A 22,644-nucleotide genomic window follows, 5' to 3' on the forward strand; every position below is an offset into this window, starting at 1 on the left:
ATGCTTTGCTCTTCTGGAAAGCTCGTTTACATTCGTCACTCCACTTCCATGGTACCCCCGTTTGCAGTAGGGTGTTCAGTGGGTGTAGTACGGTAGACAAATTCGGCAAGAACTTATGGTAGTCGTTCACCAGCCTGAGGAACGACCTCAGTTGTGACACATTTTCCACTGCTGGAGCCTTGACTACTGCCTCAATCTTTTCAGGGGACTTATGTAACCCCTCTTTATCAATAACGTGGCCACTATGAGATCTGCTTCTGGAAAAACTTGCGTTTGTGGCGATTAGCTCGGAGCCCATATTTCTTCAATCTAGTGAGCACCTGCTCCAGGTTGGCGAGGTGATCACTGTCATTTTCGCCCGTGACCAGGATGTCGTCCAAATAACACTGGGTCCCTGGAATCCCTTGCAGGACTTGTTCCTTTGCCAAATAGCCGGAGCTGATGCTACCCCAAACAGGGATACCTTGCTGCAGCTGTACAGGGCACTGGTGAGACCACACCTCGAGTACTGTGTACAGTTTTGGTCGCCTCATCTGAGGAAGGATGTTCTTGCCATGGAGGGGGTGCAGCGGCGATTCACCAGGCTGATACCAGGAATGGCGGGAATGACCTATGAGGAGAGACTATGTAGTTTAGGGATGTACACACTGGAGTTTAGAAGATTGAGAGGGGACCTCATAGAAGTGTATAAAATTCTGACAGGTCTAGACAGACTGGATGCAGAAGGAATGTTTCCCTTGGCGGGTGAGAACAGAACTAGAGGACATAATTTAAGGATAAGGGCTAAACCATTTAGGACAGAGATGAGGGGGAATTTCTTCACTCAGAGAGTGGTGAACCTGTGGAACTCATTGCCACAGAGGGCAGTGTACGCCAGCTCATTAAATATATTTAAGAGGGAATTAGATATATTTCTACGGGCAAAAGGGGTTAAGGGTTACGGAGAGAAGGCGGGGACGGGATACTGAATTAAAGGATCAGCCATGATCTCATCGAATGGCGGAGCAGGCACGAAGGGCCGAATGGCCTACTCCTGCTCCTATCTTCTATGTATCTATGTATCTATGTACCAGCCGGTTGTATTGGTAGAGACCTTTGAGTGTTGATCGTGAGGTACTGTTTCGAGACTTCTTCTACCTCCATTTGCAGGTACGCCTGGGCCAGATCAATCTTAGTGAAGCGTTTCCCTCCAGATAGCAAGGCGACAATATCTTGAATCCGCAGAAGCGGATATTGTACCATGTGAAGGATTGGGTTCACTGTCACCTTAAAGTCCCCACAGATGCGAACCTTCTTTGGTTCCCCAGGCGTATTACTCAACGACCTCTTCATTACAGGAACGATGGGTGTAGCCCACTCGCTCCAGTCCACTTTGGACAGTACTCCTGAACGTTCCAAACCTCCTCTATTTTGATCGTCGCTGTTATGCCATTTAGTGTTCCGCGTCCCTGCTGGAACACTTGTGCGTCAGTTAGCATTTTTGACAGTCGTCCAGGTGTGATGTCATCATCCTTTTAGGCATCTACAGTCAGTGCTTGTATGGAATGCCAATCTAGCTGTACCTTCCGGATCCATTCACGTACTAGTAGTGGTGGTTCTCCATCTGGCAATACATATAGGTCCATTTTTGGTGTTTCCTTGCCATTGTATATAACGTTCACCCTTATTTTTCCTTTGGGGTAGACTTTTTGCCCAGTGTACGTCTTCAAGACAATCTTTGTATCTCTCAAGGGTATATGTGAGAATAGCCGCTTGTAGTCCCTTCGGTTTATGACTGTTAGGGCTGATCCTGTGTCCAATTCCATTTTCACTTGGACTCCTGCTATCTTGAGCGTGACCCAGATATTTTGGTGATTCTCCGTTTTGATCACATTATGTAGTTTCAGACAACCCAGCTCCTTGCTTCCGGAGTCTGTATCACTCTTCTGTTCATCTGAACTACTCTCTGCCACCTTATGTACCTTCTTGTACTTCTCCTGTGCAGATTTCTTGCTGCTGGTTTTCTTTCCCGACCTGCAGACTCTTGCTATGTGTCCTACTTTTCCACACTGTCTGCACACTTTGTCCTTGAGCCAGCAATCATTATGCTCGTGTGTTGTTCTGCCGCAGTGATGGCACTTCACTGTTCCGTATGACATTTCATTTGTGCTATATTCTTGCGGTCTCCGTTGTATCTCTGCAGCGCCCCGTGCTACTGCTTCGTGTGATACTGCAATGCTGAAAGCCTTGTCCAGCGTAAGATCCTTTTCTGATAGAAGCCGTTTCTGGGTTCCTTCACTTTGAAGCCCACACACAAACTTGTCCCTTAACGTATCTGCTAGTCCCGTTCCAAACTGGTAGTGTTTAGATAGCTTGCGCAGTTCCGTTAAATACTCAGCATTACTTTCATCTTTATGCTGGTTCCTTTTGTGAAACTTAAATCTTTCTGCTATCAGCAGCGGTGTGGGGTTTAAGTGGTCCTGTAGGATTGACACTATGTTTTCAAAATCCTTTTCTGCTGGCTTCTCTGGGGTTACTAGGTTTCGTAGTAAGCCATACGTTTTTGCATCCATTGAATTCAACAATACCAGTGCTTTCTTGTCATCTGGCACTTCATTCGCCTTGCAGTATACTTCTATGCGTTCGACATATGTCGTCCAATCTTCGACTTCATTGTCGAACGCTGTGATACTGCCACTCTTCGGCATTTTTGGGTGTGGTTAGATTGGCTTAAAATGGCGTCTCCCGCGCTTTCCTTTCCTTCCCCGCTGTGGCTTAAAATGGCGTCTCCCGCGCTGCTGCCAACGCTGCTCTCAGCGGTCCTCGTGGCAAATGGCAACGCCTTGTGGGTTTCGTGTGCTGCTGCTGCCAATGCCGCTCTCTGCGGTCCTCATGGCAATGGCAGCACCTCGCGTTTTCCTGCGCGCCCCTCTCCCCCGTTGACGCTGCTCGGTCCTTTAACACCGGCTGCATTCTGCGCTCTCTCGTCACTCTCCCCCCATTGACGCTGCTCAGCCCTTGAACACCGGCTGCGCCCTGTGCGCTCTGCCCTCTCTCCCCCGGCGACGCTGCTCAGCCTTTTTCTGTGCCGCTCGGTCGGGCTCTAGCCCGTCGCTGTCCGGGAAGGGTCTGCGCAGTACCTGTTGCCAGCCCGTTTCGCTGGACCACCGTGACTGGAAAGCCAAGCCTGGCTCTCAACAGCCTCCCCTGCGATGCTCAAATCTCCGCTGGATGACTGGGCAGTTGCCCGTGGTCGACGCCCGTGCTTCTGGACTCGACCTTCCACTGTTCTCCAGGAGCGAATCCCTGGGAGGTGATGCAGAGTTGCAGGTAGGTTCAAATCTGCTCGTCGCCACTGTTGCGTCCGTGTAATAAGAAAAGGACTGCAGAGAACGGTACAACAGGTGTTTACTCAACGTGGTTCAAACTGCAACTGACTGTACAGATCACTACTCAGGGTTTATATACAGGTGTGGTCACTGCCGGTACTACAGGATACAGGAGCTGTAAAAAGTAGTTCTCCCCCTTAAAGGTACATACATTACAGATTTTAGCAAGGCTTTTGACACCGTCCCACATGGCAGACTGGTCAGAAAAGTAAAAGCCCATGAATCCAAGGGAAAGTGGCAGGTTGGATCAAAAAAATTGGCTCAGTGACGAGGAAGCAAAGGGTAATGGTCGACTGGTGTTTTTCTGACTGGAAGGCTGTTTCCAGTGGGTTCCGCAGGGCTCAGTATTAGGTGCCTTGCTTTTTGTGGTATACATCAATGATTTAGACTTCAATGTAGGGGGCATGACTAAGAAGTTTACAGATGATACAAAAATTGGCTGTGTGGTTGATAGTGAGGAAGAAAGCTGTAGACTGCAGGAAGATGGCAAGGTGGGCAGTAAAGTGGCAAATGGAATTCAATCCGAAGTAGTGTGAGGTAATGCATTTGGGGAGGGCTAACCAGCAAGGAAATACACAATAAATGGTAGGATACCTAAGTGTAGAGAATCAGAGGGACTTTGGAGTGTATGTCCACAGATCCCTGAAGGTAGCAGGCCAGGTAGATAAGGTGGCTAAGAAGGCATAAGGGATGCTTTCCTTTATTAGCTAAGACATAGAATATAAGAGCAGGGAGTTTGTGTTTGAACTGTATAAAACACTACTTGGGCCACAGCTAGAGTACTGAATCATAGAAAGTTACAGCACGGAAGGAGGCCATTTCGGCCCATTGTGTCCGTGCCGGCCAACAAAGAGCTATCCAGAATAACACCAGAAAATGCTGGAAAAACTCAGCAGGCCAGGCAACATCTGTGGAGAGAAAATAGAGTTAACGTTTTGGGTCAAAACCCTTTGTCAAGACTAAAGAAGCACAGGAAATGAAATAGATTAAAAGGCCAGTATGGGGGCTGGGAGAGAACAAGAGAAAAGTGAAGAGACATTAAGAAGTATTCAAAACGAGACGAAATGGTGATAGGACTAGTGGAGACAAAAGACTGCTCTAGATTAGGTGTGAAATGCGCTGGCAGAATGAGACAGCTGCCATGTGGGAGAGAAAAAAAGGGGGGGGGGAAAGGGCCAAAACAAAGGTGTGGATAAAAAATGTAATAGGGGCCGAGGTTATGATCTGAAATTGTTGAACTCGATATTGAGTCCGGAAGGCTGTTAAGTGCCTAATCGGAAGATGAGGTACTGTTCCTTGAGCTTCCGTGGAACAATGCAAGAGCCTGGGTACAGTGAGGTCTGAGTGGGAATGGGGTGGTGAATTAAAATGACAGGCGACCGGAAGCTTGGGGTCATCCCATGGACTGAACGGAGGTGTTCCGCAAAGCGGTCACCCAATCTGCGTTTGGTCTCCCCGATGTAGAGGAGACCACACTGAGCAGCGAATACAGTATACTAGATTGCAATAAGTACAAGTAAATCGCTGTTTCACCTAGAAGGGGTGTTTGGGGCCCTGGACAGTGGGAAGGGGGGAGGTATAAGGGCAGGTGTTGCATCTCCTGCGCTTGCACGGGAAGGTGCAAGGGGAAGGGGTGCTGGGGGTGATAGAGGAGTGGACTAGGGTGTCTCGGAGGGAGCGGTCCCTATGGAATGCTGAGAGGGAAGGGGAAGATGCGTTTGGTGGTGGGATCACTTTGGAGGTGGCAGAAATGGCGGAGGATGATCTGTTGAATGTGGAGGCTGGTGGGGTGAAAGGTGAGGACAAGGGGAACCCTATCATGGTTCGGGGAGTGAGGGGCAGGGGTGAGGGCAGAAGTGCGGGAGATAGAACAGACATGGTCGAGGGCCGTGTCAACCACGGTAGAAGGGAATCCTCGGTTGAGGAAAAAGGAAGACATGTTGGAAGCATTGGTGTGGAAGGTGGCATCGTCTGAGCAGATGCGGCGGAGATGGAGAAACTGGGAGAATGGAATAGAGTCCTTACAGGAGGCGGGGTGGGAGGAAGTGTAGTCCAGGTAGCTCTGGGAGTCGGTGGGCTTGTAGTGAATGTTGGTCAATAACCTATCCCCAGAGATGGAGATGGAGAAGTTGAGGAAGGGAAGAGTCAGAGATGGACCATGTGAAGATGAGGGAAGGATGGAAATTGGAGGCAAAGTGAATTAAATTGTCTAGATCAGGGGGAGAGTAGGAAACGCACCGATAGTCATCAATATATTGGAAAAAGAGGTGAGGGAGGGGACCCGAGTAGGACTGGAACAAAGAGTGTTCCACATATCCCACGAAAAGGCAGGCATAGCTAGGACCCATGCAGGTACCCATAGCAACACCTTTGATTTGGAGGAAATGAGTGGAGTCAAAGGAGAAGCCTAATCCTACTTCCCAGCTCTTGGTCCGTAGCCCTGCAGGTTAGAGCATCCCAAGTGCACATCCAAGTACTTTTTAAATGTGGTTAGGGTTCCTGCCTCTACCACCCTTTCAGGCAGCAAGTTCCAGACCCCCACAACCCTCTGGGTGAAGACATTTCCCCTCGAATCCCCTCTAAACCTTCCACCAATTACTTTAAATCTGTGCCCCCTGTTTTTTGACTCCTCTGCTAAGGGAAATAGATCCTTTCTATCCACTTTATCTAGGCCCCTCATAATTTTATACATCACAATAAGGTCTCCCCTCAGCCTCCACTGTTCCAAGGAAAACAAACCCAGCCTATCCAGTCTTTCCTCATAGCAAAGATTCTCTACTCCCAGCAACATCCTTGTAAATCTCCTCTGTACCCTCTCTAGTGCAATCACATCTTTCCTGTAATGTGGCGACCAGAACTGCACGCAGTACTCTAGCTGAGGCCTAACTAGTGTTTTATACAGTTGAAGCATAACCCCCCTGCTCTTGTATTCTATGCCACGGCTAATAAAGGCAAGCATTCCGTGTGACTTCTTAACCACCTTATCTACCTGGCTTGCTACCTTCAGTGATCTGTGGACATGTACTCCAAGGTCCCTTTGTTCCTCTATCCTACTCAGTGTCCTATTTAATGTGTATTCCCTTTCCTTGTTAGCCCTCCCCAAATGCATTACCTCACTTCTCCAGATTGAATTCCATTTGCCACTGTTCTGCCCACCTGACCAATTCATTTGATATTTTCCTGCAGTCTACAGCTTCCTCCTTCAGTATCAACCACACAGCCGATTTTAGTATCATCTGCAAACTTCTTAATCATACCCCCTATATTCAAGTCTAGATCATTGATCTATACCACAAAAAGCAAGGGACCTAGCACTGAGCCCTGTGGAACCCGACTGGAAACAGACTTCCAGTCACACAAACACCCATCAACCATTACACTCTGCTTCCTGTCTCCGAGCCAGTTTTGAATCCAACTTGACATTTTGCGCTGGATCCCATGGGCTTTTAACTTTGTGACCAGTCTGTCATGTGGAACCTCATCAAAAGCCTTGCTAAAGTCCATTTACACTACATCAAACGCACTACCCTCATCTAACCTTCTTGTTACCACCTCAAAAAATTCAATCAAGTTTGTCAGACACGAACATCCCTTAACAAATCCATGCCGACTATCCTTGATTAATCCATGTCTTTCTAAATGAAGATTTATCCTGTCCTTCAGAATTCTTTCCAATAATTTTCCCACCACTGAGGTTAGGCTGACTGGCCTGTAATTACTCAGTCTATCCTTTTCTCCCTTTTTAAACAAGGGTACCACATTAGCAGCCCTCCAGTCCTCCGGCACCACACCTGAAGCCAAAGAGGATTGGAAAATGATGGTCAGGACCTCTGCTATTTCATCTTTTGCTTCGCTTAACAGCCTGGGATACATTTCATCTAGGCCTGGGAATTTATCCACTTTTAAAGCTGCTAAACCCCTTAATACTTCCTTTCTCTCTGTTTATTTCATCTAATATTTCACACTCCTCCCCCGATAGCAATGTCTGCTTCACCCGCCTCCTTTGAAAACCGATGCAAAGTATTCATTAAGAACCCTACCGATGTCTCCCACCTCCACACACAGATTATCCTCATGATCTCTAATAGGCCCTACCCTTTCTTTAGTTATCCTCTTACTCTTACATATTTATAAAATATCTTTGGGTTTTCCTTGATTTTACTTGCCAAGAATTTTTTATGCTCTCTTTGCTTTCCTAATATCCTTTTTAATTGCACCCCTGCACTTTCTGTACTCCTCTAAAGATTCTGGAATATTTAGCCCTCGGTACCTGTCATACACCTCCCTGTTTTTGCTTGATCCTACCCTGTATGTCCCTAGACATCCAGGGGGCTCTAGATTTGTTAGTCCCACCTTTTTTCTTTAAGGGCACATATTTGGTCTGAACCCTCTGGATCTCCTTGAATGCCTCCCACTGCTCTGACACTGATTTACCTTCAAGTAGCTGTTTCCAGTCCACTATGGCTAAATCCCCTCTGAGCTTAGCAAGATTTGCTATTCCCCAATTTAGAATTTTTATTCCTGGTCTATCCTTGTCCTTTTCCATAACTACCTTAAATCTAACTGAATTATGCTCCCCCAATGATACGCCTTCTGCCTGCCCAGCTTCATTTCCTAAAGCTAAGTCCAGAACTGCCCCCTCCCTCGTTTGGCTTGCTACATACTGGCTAAAAAAGTTCTCCTGGATGCATTTTAGGAATTCCACACCCTCTATTCCTTTCCAACTAATTTTATCCCGGTTAATATTGGGACAGTTGGAATCCCTTAATATTACTGCCCTCTAGTTTTTGCACTTCTCAGAAATTTGTCTGCATATTTGCTCTTCTATCTCCCTCTCACTGTTTGGGGGTCTATAATCCACTCCCAGCAGTGTGATCGCCCCTTTTTTGTTTTTCAATTCGACCCATATGGTCTCGTTTGATGATCCCTCCAACATCTCATCCCTCCTCACAGCTGTAAAAATTTCTTTAATCAATACCGCGATCCCCCTTCCCTTTTTACCTCCCTCTCTATCCCGTCTGAAAATCCTGTAACCAGGAATGTTGAGCTGCCATACCTGCCCCTCTTTCAGCCACGTCTCTAATAGCAAAAATATTATAGTCCCAAGTATCTACCTGTGCCCTCAGCTCATCTGCCTTGTTTGCTATACTCCTTGCATTGAAGTATATACCATTTAGTACAGGCAAACCTCCTCGTTGACTACTATCTAGCCCTTGATTCCTCTTCCAGTTTACTTTCTATGTTTTTGTTTTCCAATTCCAGTTTTACTTCCCTCCCGATTGACTCTATACTTTAGGTTCGCATCCCCCTGCCAAGCGAGTTTAAACCCTCCCCAACAGCACTAGCAAACCCCCGCGGGAGGATATTGGTCCCAGCTCTGTGGAGGTGCAACCCGTCTGTCTTGGACAGGTCCCACCTCCCCCAGAAATGGTCCCAATGCCTCAGAAATCTAAAGCCCTCCATCCTGTCCCATCCTTCCAGCCATGCATTCATCTGCTCTATCCTCCTATTTCTGGACTCACTAGCACGTGGCACCGGGAGTAATCCGGAGAGTACTACCTTTGTGGTCCTGTTTATTAATCTGGCTCCTAGCTTCCTAAACTCTGCCTGCAGGACCTCATCCCTCTTTCTACCTGTCATTGGTACTGATATGGACCACAACATCTGGCTGTTCACCCTCTGCAGCCGTTCGGTGACATCCTTGACCCTCGCACCAGGGAGGCAAAATACCATCCTGGAGTCATGTCTGCGCCGCAGAAACGCCTGTCTGCTCCCCTCACTATTGAATCCTCTACCACTATTGCTCTTCCACTATTTATCCTCCCCCCCCCCCCCCCCCCCCCCTCTCCCTGTGGGACTGAGGACTTGGCTCTGACTGCACTCCTCAGAGGGACCATCGCCCCCACCAGTATTCCGAATAGAATACCGGTTGGAGAGTGAGAGGCCCTCCGGGGCCCCTGCACTGCCTGCCTGGTCGTCTTCTGTCTGGTGGTCACCCACTTGCTCTCACTTAGCCTGCGGGGTGACCACCTCACTAAACATGCTGTCCAAGTAGTTCTCAGCCTCGCGGATGCACATCAGTGACTCCAGTCGCCGCTCAAGCTCTAAACCGTCGCTCGAGTCACTGCAGCTGGTGATACTGCACATGTAGTCATCCATGCAACACGAAGCGTCCATGACTTTCCACATGTCACAGGATGTGCACTCCGCTAGACTGAGCTGCCCTGCCATTCCTGTCATCCCTTTATCGAACAGGCAATTTAAAAGACTAAGTACTAACCTTTATTTAAAAGACTAAGGACTACCCTTTATTTAAAGGCTAAGCACTAACTTAACAGAATAAGCTTTATACTAAAAAAAAACACTCACCCACTACTCGCCAATCAGCTGCTTCCCTTGTGCCAACGTCACTTTTGAATGTTGCCTATTGAGGGCCGTTCTTGCTGCTGCCGCGGAGTTTGGGCCTCACGCTCTCTCCTCCTTATACTCCCCGCTGTCACTCGGGCTTCTTCCAGGGCTGCTGCCGCGTCTGGGCCTCGCGCTCTCTCTCCTGCTCCTTATACTCCCCGCTGTCGCTCAGGCTCCTCCCAGGGCTGCTGCTGCTGCCGGTGAGTCTGGGCCTCGCGCTCTCTCCCGCTCATTTCTGGTCACCATATTACAGGAAAGATGTGATTGCACTAGCGAGGATCCAGACGAGATTTACAAGGATGTGGTCAGGCTGGAGAATATTTGCTATGAAGAAAGTTGGGGTTGTTTTCTTTTGAACAGAGGATGCTGAGGGGAGAATTGATTGAGTTGTGTAAAATATTTAGACCCCTCAAGAGTGGATAGGACGGACCGATTTCCCTTAGCAGAGAGGTCAATAACCAAGGGGCATAGATTTAACGTAATTGATAGAAGAATTAGAGGGGAGCTGAGGAGAACTTTTTTCATCCAGAGAGTGTTGGGGGTCTGGAACTCACTGCCTGAGTGGATGGTAGATGCAGAAACACTCATCACATTTAGCAAATACTTGGATATGCACTTGGAGTGCCATAACCTACAAGGCTACAGAGCAAGAGCTGGAAAGTGGGATTAGGCTGGATAGCTCTTTCTCGGCCGGCACAGACACGATGGGCTGAATGATCTCCTTCTCTGCTGTAAATTTCTATGAGCACTGCAATCATCAGCGAACATCCCCACTTCTGACCTTATGATGGAGGGAAGGTCATTGATGAAGCAGCTGAAGATGGTTGGGCCTAGGACACTGCCCTGAGGAACTTGTGCAGCGATGTTCTGGGGCTGAGGTGACTGGCCTCCAACAACCACAACCATTTTCTTTTGTTGTAGGTATGACTCCAGGCAGTGGAAAACTTTCCCCCAATTCCCCTTGACTTCAGTTTTACTAGAGCTCCTTGATGCCACAATCTGTCAAACGCTACCTTGATGTCAAGGGCAGTTGCTCTCACCTTGCCTCTTGAATTCAGCTCTTTTGTCCATGTTTGGACCAAGGCTGTACTGTAGCTCTGGGGCTGAGTGATCCTGGCAGAGCTGAAACTGAGCATCGGTGAGCAGGTTATTGCAGATTAAGTGCTGCTTGATAGCACTGTCGATGACACCTTCCATCTCTGCTGATTGAGAGTCGACTGATGGGGTGGCATTTGGCCAGATTGGATTGGTCCTGCTTTTTGTGGACAGGACATACCTGGGCATTAACCCACATGTGTGGCAGTTATGATGGCACATTAATCTGAGCTATGCTGTAATCTGAATATATTCTGATCTCCTCTCTGAACCACTGCTTAATTGGTGCTTTCTCTCTGCAGGTAATTGGAAATTAGATTTGACTTTTTAAACTGTGAACCTCTGCAGGTCATTTTAATAACTTGAATCACTTGCTTTTATTGTAATAGGGAGGATTCAACTCATGGACACTTTTGTGTTGCAATTAGGCAATGGAGTGACGGACTTCCGCCTTAAAATTTCTATACGACTAGAGGTATGAATGCTATCTTTCAGGTAATTACCTCCCATTAAAACTGTCATGAAAATGACACTTTCTCTGTTGCCCTATTTAGGCTGTAAGAACCTTCAACTCGATGCTTGACTTACTCTCCCGTGAAGGGAAATTAAAATTTCACTTGTCTGAGGAAGCATATAATCTAATGTAAGTTTAAAAAAAAATTATCAATTTTATAAATTCTGAGTCACCTATAAAATGTCAGCTTGCCTCAGGTGGGGGGGGAGGGCGCCCTCCTCGGTCGGTGGGGCGGGGGGGGCCCTCTCCTCGGTCGGTGGGGCGGGGGGGCCCTCTCCTCGGTCGGTGGGGCGGTCCTCTCCTCGGGCGGGGGGGGGCAGTCTCCTCGGGCGGGGGGGGCGCCTCCTGTGGCGGGGGGGCCCTCTCCTCGGTCGGTGGGGGGGGCCCTCTCCTCGGTCGGTGGGGGGGGCCCTCTCCTCGGTCGGTGGGGGGGGCCCTCTCCTGGGGCGGGGGGAGCCCTCTCCTCGGTCGGTGGGGCGGGGGGGCCCTCTCCTCGGTCGGTGGGGCGGGGGGGGGGGCCCTCTCCTCGGTCGGTGGGGCGGTCCTCTCCATGGTCGGTGGGGCGGGGGGGGGGGCCGTCTCCTCGGGCGGGGGGGGGGCGTCTCCTCGGGCGGTGTGGCGGGGGGGCCCTCTCCTCGGTCGGTGGGGGGGGCCCTCTCCTCGGTCGGTGGGGGGGGGGGGCCCTCTCCTCGGGCGGTGGGGCGGAGGTGGCCCCCTCCGCCGGGGGGGGGGGGGTGGCCCTCTTCTCGGGCGGGGGGGGGTGCCCCTCTCCTCGGGCGGGGGCCCTCTCGTCAGTGGGACGGGGTGGGCCCGGTCGGTGGGGCCTCTCGCCGGGGGGTGGGGGGCCCTCTCCTTGGGCAGGGGGGTGGGGAGGGGCTCTCCGTGGCCGGGGGGGGGGGCCCCTCAGTGGAGGGCGGGGCCCTCTCGGGGGGAGGGGGGGGCCCCTCGCTGGGGGGGGGCCCTCCTTGGGCAGGGGGGTGGGGAGGGGCTTTCCGTGGCCGGGGGGTGCTCTCCGGGGGCGGGGCCCCTCAGTGGGGGGCGGGGCCCTCTCTTCGGTCGGTGGGGCAGGGGGGGGGGCCCTCTCCTCGGTCCGTGGGGCGGGGGCGGCCCTCTCCTCGGTCGGTGGGGGCCCTCTCGCGGGGCGGTCGGAGGGGGGGCCCTCTCGCGGGGCGGTCGGAGGGGGGGGCCCTCTCGCGGGGCGGTCGGAGGGGGGGGCCCTCTCGCGGGGCGGTCGAAGGAGGGGGGGCCCTCTCGCGGGGCGGTCGGAGGGGGGGCCCTCTCGCGGGGCGGTCGGAGGGGGGGGGGCCCTCTCGCGGGGCGGTCGGAGGGGGTTGCTCTCCTCCATCAGAAGGTTGTGGATTTGAACTCTTTTCTAGCACCTTGAGCATCAAGGCTAGTAATTCAGTGCAGTACTGTGGGAGATTGTTGGCAGTGATGTCTTGAGTAGACTTTAAATTGGCCTCTTCAGGTGGTTGTAAAAGATTCCAGGGCACTAATTGAAGATCAAGACGTTCTGTGGTCAAGCGAGTATTTCTCCCTCAACCATCACCACTAAAAATGGATTAATTGGTCATTCATTCATAACTTCACCCAAACGTACGAGAGCATGGGCCTTACACTAAACATCTGTAAGACAAAGGTCCTCTACCAACCTACCCCTGTCACACAGCACTGCCTCTCGATTCTCAAAACCCACGACGTGGCCTTGGACAACGTGGACCACTTTCCATACCTCGGGAGCCTACTGTCAACAAGGGCAGATGTCGATGACTAAGTCCAACACCGCCTTCAGTGTGCCAGTGCAGCCTTCGGTTGCCTGAGGAAGAGCGTGTTTGAAGACCAGGACCTCAAACCCGGCACCAAGCTCTATAGAGCAGTAGTGATACCTGCCCTCCTGTATGCCTGAGACATGGACCATGTACAGCAGGCACCTCAACGCACTGGAGAGGTACCAATAATGCTGCCTCCGCAAGATCCTGCCAATCCATTGGCAGGGTAGGCGCACCATCGTCGGTGCTGTCGCTCAGGCCAACATCCCCAGCATCGAAGCTTTGACCATGCTCGACCAGCTCCGATGAACGGGCTGCATTGTCCGCATGCCTGATACGAGACTCCCAAAACAAGTGCTCTACTCTGAGCTCTGACACAGCAAGACAGCCCCAGGTGAGCAGAGGAAATGCTTCAAGGACACCCTCAAAGTCTCCTTGGAAAAAGTGCAACATCCCCACTGACACCTGGGAATCCCTGGCCCAAGACCGCTCAAAGTGGAGGAGAAGCATCCGGGAAGGCGCCGAACACCTCGAGTCTCTTCGGGAGCAAGCGGAAGGAGTGCACGTCAACCCAAGTACCCCATCCACCCACCCCTTCAACCACCATCTGCCCCACCTGTGACAGAGACTGTAGGTCCCGCATTTGCCTCATCGGTCACCTGAGAACTCGTTTTTAATGTGGAAGCAAGTCATCCTCGGTTCCAAGGGACGCCTAAGAAGAAGTGTGTAAAGTGGGAGCAGCGTTTGCCTACACTTTAAAAGTAATCAATTGGTTGTGAAGCATTTTGGCACATCACAAGTGCATATGTTCTATGAATGCAAGTTCTTCATTCGTGCAAAACTTTGGATGTCCGATAACTAGAGACTAAAGTGATTTTTCTACTAACCACATGTAAACAGTCTATAAGCAGATTTAAAAGAAATTGGACGAGTACAGATATGGGGATCTTCAAAGAGTAGTAACTTGCATGCTTTTAACCATACTGTCGATAGACCGAGATGGCACATTCCATCTGTTACTTTGTGAGACTTTTATGGCACTTACAATGATTGGGTGATGTGGGAGTCACATGCCAATAGAAGAATTGTAATGTGGCATCTGTATATAACTAAATTCTGTGGCTTAAAGATCCTCAACAGGATTTGTCTGAAATAATACAAGTTATTTAGATTTCTTTTAAAGGGAGTTCAAATGGAGTGAGGGAAAAATAAATTCCTCCAATTTTTGGTTGGGGTTTGATGAACAAGGATGAAGAAGTAATAATTGAAAGGACCTGGAGTCTCGTACATTGATAATATTGATGGACAGGGGGAGAAAAACTGCGGAACATTAATAAACTTGCAGAATGGGTGTGCAATTGGCAAATTAATTTCAGTATAGATCTGTGTGAGATGGTGGGAAGAATAAGAAAGCCACATACTACAGGAAACTCGTTTAAACGGCACCTAAATATCCGGAATTCTCTATTAACCGGCAAAATTCATACTCTGAAAACAACACCTCAATAACCGGAAATGTTGCCGAGTCCGAGTCTCCCACGGTGGCAGAGTTAGTCAGTGGGGGTAGTTCTCCAAACTGCCACTACTCGGCTTCTTGGCGCTGTCGGAAGTCCGAACACCTCAACAACAGGAGTCTGACTCTCCCGCGCTGCCCGTAGTCTCTTCCGATCTTCCACCATCCATTTAACACAACATTCTGTAGGAGTACCCAATTATACTGCACATTTCTTGATATTTTTACCACACTTGAGGCTACTGTGCACAGCTCTGGTCTCCATATTATAAAAAGATATAGAGGCACTGGAGAAGTTGCAAAAAAGATTTGCAAGGGTAATACCAGAACGAAGAGGCTATACCCATCAGGAAAGGCTGAACAGGCTGGGTCTTTTCTAGAGAAAAGAGAACATAACAAAAAGGATCAGGAATAGGCCCCTCCAGCCTGCTCCACTATTCAATAAGATCATGGCTGATCTTGGGCACAAAGCCACTTCCCTGCCCGCTCCCCATAACCCTTCACTCCCTTATCTTGCAAAAATCTGTGTATCTCCACCTTAAATGTATTTAATGGCCCAGCCTCCACGGCTCTCTGGGGCAGAGAATTTCAGAGATTTATGACCCTCTGAGAGAAGAAATTCCTCCTTATCGCTGCAGAAGTTCCTCAGGCCAGTGTCCTAGGCCCAACCAATCTTCAGCTGTTTCATTAATGACTTTCCCTCCATAAGGTCAGAAGTGGGGATGTTCACTGATGATTGTAGTGTTCAGTTCCATTCGCAACTTCTCAGATAATGAAGCAGTCCGTGCCCGCAAGACCTGGACAGCATTCAGGCTTGGGCTGATAAGTGGCAAGTAACATTTGTGCCACACTAAAGTCCACGCCTCAATAATACACGGACTTCGGGAGAACAGTTTAACAGGTACTTTACTGAACAAGAGGCAGCTTGAAACTGAAACTACAGAAGCCTGCTAGGGCCTTTTATACAGGGGTGGTCACTGCCGGTACTGCAGCCTAAGACCAGTTATTCCCTTAAAGGTACATACACAACACACACAAGTGCCAGGCAATGACTATCTTCAATAAGAGGGAGTCTAACCTCCTCCCCTTGATATTCAATGGCATTACCATCCATTCTAGTCCCCCACCATCAACATCCTGAGGGTCACCATTGACCGGAAACTTAATTGGACCAGCCACATAAATATTGTGGCTACAAGAGCAAGTCAGAGGCCGGGTATTCTGCAGTGAGTGACTCTCATCCCGACTCCCAAAGCCTTTCCACCATCTACAAGGCACAAGTCAGGAGTGTGATGGAATACTCTCCACTTGCCTGGAACACTGGAGCTCCAGCAACACTCGGAGCTCGACACCATCCAAGACAAAGCAACCCGTTTGATTGACACCCCATCGACCACCTTAAACATTCACTCCCTCCACCACTACGGCACAGTGTCTGCAATCTGTAGTGTCTGCAATCTGTACCATCTACAAGATGCACTGTAGCAGCTCACCAAGACTTTTCCATCCACCTAGAAGGACGAGGGCTGCAGACGCATAGGAATACCATGACCTCCAAGTTGCACACCAGCCTGACTTGGAAATATATCGCTGTTCCTTCGTCGTCGCTGGTTTAAAATCTTTGATCTCTCAACCTAACAGTACTGTTGGGAGTACATTCACCACACGGACTGCAGTGGTTCAAGAAAGTGGTTCACCACCACCTTAAGGGCAGCTAGGGATGGGTGATAAATGCTGGCTTTGCCAGCGACGCCCCATCCCTGAATGAATTTAAAAAAAAAAAATATGGAACACAAATAGGGAATTCAGAAACTTCTTTACCAAAAGATTGGTGAGAATGTGGAACGCACTACCGCAAGGAGTAGTTGAGGCAAATAGCATAGATGCATTTAAGAGGAAGCTAGATAAACACATGAGGGAGAAAGGAATAGAAGGATATGCTGATGGGGCTAGATGAATGCGGAGCATAAATGCCTTCATAGACCAGTTGGGACAAAAGGCATGTTTCTTTGCTGTTTACTCTTTGTTTAACAACTAGGCTTGGTGTGACAGTAAATCAAACTGCTGGGAAATTAATTTAAATGGGAAGTGCTAAAGATTCACGGCTTGATTCAGAATGAATTAACTTCATAAATTTATGGTTGTACCTATTGATGTAGTTAAAGAATTTGTCATAATCCCGATCATTGTATTAAGTTAAAATAAGCTTTGTAGATAAACTTGTGAGCAAAATCTTTTTAAATGTAAATATTCTCCTCTTTTGGAACAGATTTGGAATAGAAATACTTTCACTCAGTTGTCGGGATCTGGAATGCTATACCTAAAAAGGTGGTGGAAGCTGATTCCTTAAATAATTTTTAAAGCAGAGTTGGACAGGTACTTGAGGATGAGCAACTTGCAGGATTACGGACAAAAAGCAGGGATATGGGACTAGGCACCATTGCTCTTTCAAAGAGCCAACACAGGCATGACTGGCCAAATGGCGGCCTCCTGTGCTGTAAGTTTGTAGGAATCTATTTGAAACTCATCACTTGTTGAGGCCATGAGTGGTGCACTGCTGATTCTCATTTGGGGCCCAGATTTAAGTCTAACCCAAACTGAGATCAGAAGTCTCATGAACTGGCTGTAAAATCTTAAATGGAATGTTAACTAGTCCCTATTGTGTGTGCAAACCCGCATTTATTTAAAAAAAAAAACTACTTTCAGCATGGATGGTGCTAAGTTGTCAGTCTTTCTCTAGAGGACACAAGTGAAAATGAAGGTGTTTTTTTCTAACTACTGTAGCCTTAGTCATACTGCACTGTACCAGACATAGGAGTACAGTACTTGATGCTGAGTACTAATGTATCTTGCCTTAAATATATTAATAATTTGTGACCATTTTATTTATTTTACAGGCTTGATTTGGCAAGAACAATTCTGGAGGTTGGTGGTAAGGATAACTCTTTTTTAATGTACAATCTAAATGGCTTGGGTTAGTTGGAGGATAACGAAGTCACTTTCCTCCCACATGCACCTCTTCTAGCCAATTGCACAAGTAATTTGTTTCCAAGCTTCCTCAAGTGGTCTTCAATCAGCCAGAAGAGACACAACAAAAAGAGAAATGGGTTTTGCTTCCTGGGACACTGGCACCAGTACTGGGGCAGGAGGGAGCTGTTCCGTTGGGACGGGCTTCACTTGGCCAGTGCTGGGACTAGAGTCCTGGCGGATCATATAACTAGGGCTGTAGAGAGGGCTTTAAACTAACTAGTGGGGGGGAGGTTTCTAGAGAGCAAATAATACAAATGACAACAGAGAAGGTCATAGACTTAGGTAGCAGTGGGGAAATTAAAAACCAGAGCGTGTCAGGAAGGGGCAGAAGGTATGGAGTAAAAGGTAAAGTAATAAAAAGGGCAAAAGCAGGAACTAAGTGTCACAAAACATCTTTGAAAGTTCTCTATCTGAATGCACGTAGCATTCGTAACAAAATAGACGAGTTAATGGCACAAATAACTACATATGGGTATGATCTTGTGGCCATTACAGAAACATGGCTGCAGGGTGACAATGCCTGGGAATTAAACATACCAGGTTATTTAACAATCAGGAAGGACAGGCAGGAAGGAAGGGGAGGTGGGGTGGCTATGTTAATAAAGGAAGGAATCACTGTAATACAGAGAAATGATAATGGGTCAAAAGATCAGGATAATGAAACAGTTTGGGTGGAGATAAGGAATAATAAGGGGAAAAAAACACTAGTGGGCGTAGTCTATAGGCCTCCGAACAGTGGCAACTCTGTTGGACGGAGTATCAATCAGGAAATAGTTGAGGCTTGTAATAAGGGAACATCTATAATTATGGGGGATTTTAACTATCATATTAATTGGACAAATCAAATTGGGCAGGGCTGCCTTGAGGATGAGTTCATTGAGTGTATTAGGGATGGGTTTCTTGAGCAGTATGTAACTGAACCGACCAGGGGGCAAGGAACCTTAGATCTGGTCCTGTGTAACGAGACAGGATTAATTAAAAATGTCCTAGTAAAGGATCCCCTTGGAATGAGTGACCATAACATTGTTGAATTCCATATTCAATTAGAGGGTGAGAAGGTTGGATCTCAAACAAGCGTGCTAAGCTTGAATAAAGGAGACTATGAAGGTATGAGAGCGGAATTGAGTAGAGTGGATTGGGAAAATAGATTAAAGGGTAAGACGATACATGATCAGTGGTGTACATTTAAGGAGTTATTTTACAACTTCCAAAAAATATATATTCCACTGAGAAGAAAAGGGTGTTAAAAAAAAAAAGACAGCCATCCGTGGCTAAGTAAAGAAATTAAGAATAGTATTCGACTAAAAAGGGCATATAAGGTAGCCAAATCTAGTGGGAGGATTGGGGAAACTTTAAAAGACAGCAAAAAATAACAAAGATTGATTAAGAAAGGGAAGATAGATTATGAAAGTAAATTAGCAAAAAATATAAAAAGAGATAGTAAGAGTTTTTATAGTTATATAAAAAGAAAAAGGGTGGCTAAAGTAAATGTTGGTCCCTTAGAGGATGAGACTGGGAAATTAATGGTGGGAAATATGGAGATGGCAAAAACACTGAATATTTTACATCAGTCTTTACAGTAGAAGACACTAAGAATATCCCAACACTGGGCAAACAGGGGGCTAAAGGGGGGGAGGAGCTAAACACGATCAAAATCACTAAGGAAGTGGTACTCGGTAAAATAATGGGACTCGAGGCGGATAAATCACCTGGACCTGATGGCTTACATCCTAGGGTCTTGAGGGAAGTGGCGGTAGGGATTGTGGATGCATTGGTAATTTTCCAAAACTCCCTGGACTCGGCAAAGGTCCTGGCAGACTGGAAAACTGCTAATGTAACACCCTTATTTAAAAAGGGCAGTAGACAAAAGGCTGGAAACTATAGACCGGTTAGCCTAACATCTGTGGTAGGTAAAATTTTGGAGTCCATTATTAAGGAGACAGCAACAGGACATTTGGATAATCATAATTTAATAGGACAAAGTCAGCATGGTTTTATGAAGGGGAAGTCATGTTTGACAAATTTGCTGGAGTTCTTTGAGGAAGTAACGTATAGGGTGGATAAAGGGGAACCAGTGGACGTAGTGTATTTAGACTTCCAAAAGGCATTTGACAAGGTGCCACACAAAAGATTGTTGCTTAAGATAAAAAATCACGGGCTTGGGGGTAATATTCTGGCATGGATAGAGGATTGGCTATCTAACAGAAGGCAGAGAGTTGGGATAAGTGGTTCATTCTCAGACTGGCAATCAGTAACTAGTGGTGTTCTGCAGGGGTCAGTGCTGGGTCCCCAACTCTTTACAATCTATATTAACGATTTGGAGGAGGGGACCGAGTGTAACATATCAAAGTTTGCAGATGATACTAAGATGGGAGGGAAAGTAGTGAGTGAGGAGGACATAAAAAACCTGCAAGGGGACATAGACAGGCTAAGTAAGTGGGCAGAGATTTGGCAGATGGAATACAATACTGGAAAGTGTGAGGTTATGCACTTTGGCAGGAAAAATCGTAGAGCAAGTTATTATCTTAATGGCAAGAAACTGGAAAGTACTGAAGTACAAAGGGATCTGGGGGTCCTGGTGCACGAAACTCAAAAGGTTAGTATGCAGGTGCAGCAAGTGATTAAGAAGGCCAATGGAATGTTGGCTTTCATTGCTAGGGGGATAGAATATAAAAATAGGGAGGTATTGCTTCAGTTGTACAAGGTATTGGTGAGACCGCACCTGGAATACTGCATACAGTTTTGGTGTCCATACTTAAGAAAGGACATACTTGCTCTCGAGTCAGTACAAAGAAGGTTCACTCGGTTAATCCCGGGGATGAGGGGATGGACATATGAGGAGAGGTTGAGTAGATTGGGACTCTACTCATTGGAGTTCAGAAGAATGAGAGGCGATCTTATTGAAACATATAAGATTGTGAAGGGGTTGGATCGGGTGGATGCGGGGAAGATGTTCCCGATGATGGGTGAAACTAGAACTAGGGGGCATAGTCTTCGAATAAGGGGCTGCTCTTTCAAAACTGAGATGAGGAGGAACTACTTCACTCAGAGGGTGGTAGGTCCATGGAATATGCTGCCCCAAAAAGCTGTAGAAGCTACATCATTACATAAATTTAAAACAGAAATAGACAGTTTCCTAGAAGTAAAGGGAATTAAAGGTTATGGGGAGCGGGCAGGAATTTGGACATGAGTTTAGGTTCGGATCGGTCATGGCCCTGTGGGTAGCGGAGCGGGCCCAGGGGCCGTGTAGCCTGATCCTGCTCCTATTTTGTGTGTCTAATTCTGTTAGCTTCAGGAGATGGTTCTGTGATAGTGGATTGGCGGTTAGGTTCAGATCAGCCATGATCTTATTGAATGGCGGAGCAGGCTCGAGGGGCCGATTGGCCTACTCCTGCTCCTATTTCTTATGTTCTTAAAAGCCAAGTGATAACTCTGACTTCCCAGTAACTTGGGTCCACTGGCCATTTAAATCTGGATTTTCTTTCTCATTTGGGAAGTATCATCCAGAAATAAAATATGGCCCTTGGGATGCATCCTGTGATGAAGAGATCCTGACAGTATTGTTTTAAGGTTACTCCTATTTGAATCTTTCCATTTCCACCCTTACCGCAGCACCAAAAAAGCCCTAACCAAAGTCACTAATGCCATTCCCCTGACTGACTCATGCATTATTCCTCCTCTTGGTAGCCTTTGACATGGTTGTCCACACACCTTCCTTCAATGCCACTCCTCCGTTGTCTATCTCGGTGGAGCTCCCTTGGCTTGGTTCCACTCTCGCCTATTTGATTGTAGCCAGAGCATCTCCAGCAATGGCTTCTCTTGCTCCCACGTCATTATCACTGGAGTCTCTCAAAGAGCTATCCTTGGGCCGCCTCCTCTTCCTTATCTACATGTTGCCCCTTGGCAACATCATCGGCTTCCACACATACACTGATGACACCTCCACCGCCTCTCTGGCCCCCTCCTTGTCCAACATCCAGTATTTGAGCCACAATTTCTTCCAGTTAAACATTAAGACGACCGAAGACATAGTCTTCATTCCTGCCACAAATACTGTGCCTTGTCACTGACGCAATATTTCGATCCAACTACTTCTCTGGCTGAACCAGGCTCGACTATTCCAGTGCTCGCCTGGATGGCCTTTCATCTGCCATCCTCCAAATAACTTCAGCTATTGCAAAACTTTTTGTATCTTATCACACACCAAGTCCTGCTCACCCCATCACCCTGTCCTTGCTGACCTATATTTGGCTTCAAGTGTCCTATTGCCTCCAATTTAAAAATTCACATCCTTGTGTTTAAATCCTTTCATAGTCTCACCCTTGCCCAAAGAAAGTAGCTCCAGCAGTGGTAGGAGGGTGTAACAGCAATGTGATATGGTTACGTGGGCAATTTCCATTATACATGTGGAAATAAGCACTTATGGGGGGAAAAACCTGACCGTGCACATTAAAAAAAATATATATCTTTATTTCTCTTCTCCCCCCCCCCCTCTCCCCTCACGCCTTTGAATACTAGTACCTCGAGTCTGGTAACTTTAGAGCCCTTGTATCAGCTCATTTGAGAATGACTTGGGGAATCTCGAGTCCTTCTTTCTCTTCTCAATACTGGATGGGAAGAGATTTACAGATGTTCTTTCTAAAATCTAACTTTTATCAGACTGATTGAATCAACATCCTTTGATGTACTAGTGTTACACTAGTGATAAGCAATGGGTGTGCTTAGCTCTGAGTGTTCCAGTTCTCATGTCACATGTGACACCCTCTTTTGTATGATGAAGTCATCACCCAGGAATTTCTCTCTTAATTAAATTAGCCAGCTGATTAGTAATTCCAGTCACACCCAACGTTGTTTTTTTGTTGTTGGGGTCCTGACTTGGCAACAGTGATTAGCACCTACTTGTTGAAGTATACACTAGAGGTTTTCTTGATAGCAGCTAAAATGTGT

The 22,644-nt window shown here is 47.7% G+C and overlaps 1 protein-coding gene across 3 annotated transcripts in view; it reads left to right on the forward strand.

The window, feature by feature from the left end:
• sycp2l (synaptonemal complex protein 2-like) overlaps positions 1-22,644 on the forward strand; it is a 291,748-nt gene that overhangs the window by 42,517 nt on the left and 226,587 nt on the right. For all 3 annotated transcript variants that reach the window (XM_085988796.1, XM_085988797.1, XM_085988798.1), the window contains 3 exons: positions 11,261-11,346; positions 11,426-11,514; positions 17,565-17,599. In XM_085988796.1, coding sequence (XP_085844922.1) covers positions 11,261-11,346; positions 11,426-11,514; positions 17,565-17,599 — 210 coding nt within the window. The remainder of the gene's footprint in view (positions 1-11,260; positions 11,347-11,425; positions 11,515-17,564; positions 17,600-22,644) is intronic.

This window comes from Somniosus microcephalus, chromosome 5 (assembly GCF_052327205.1).
Source record: "Somniosus microcephalus isolate GS21.2 chromosome 5, FLI_Smic_1.0, whole genome shotgun sequence".
Taxonomy (NCBI): domain Eukaryota; kingdom Metazoa; phylum Chordata; class Chondrichthyes; order Squaliformes; family Somniosidae; genus Somniosus; species Somniosus microcephalus.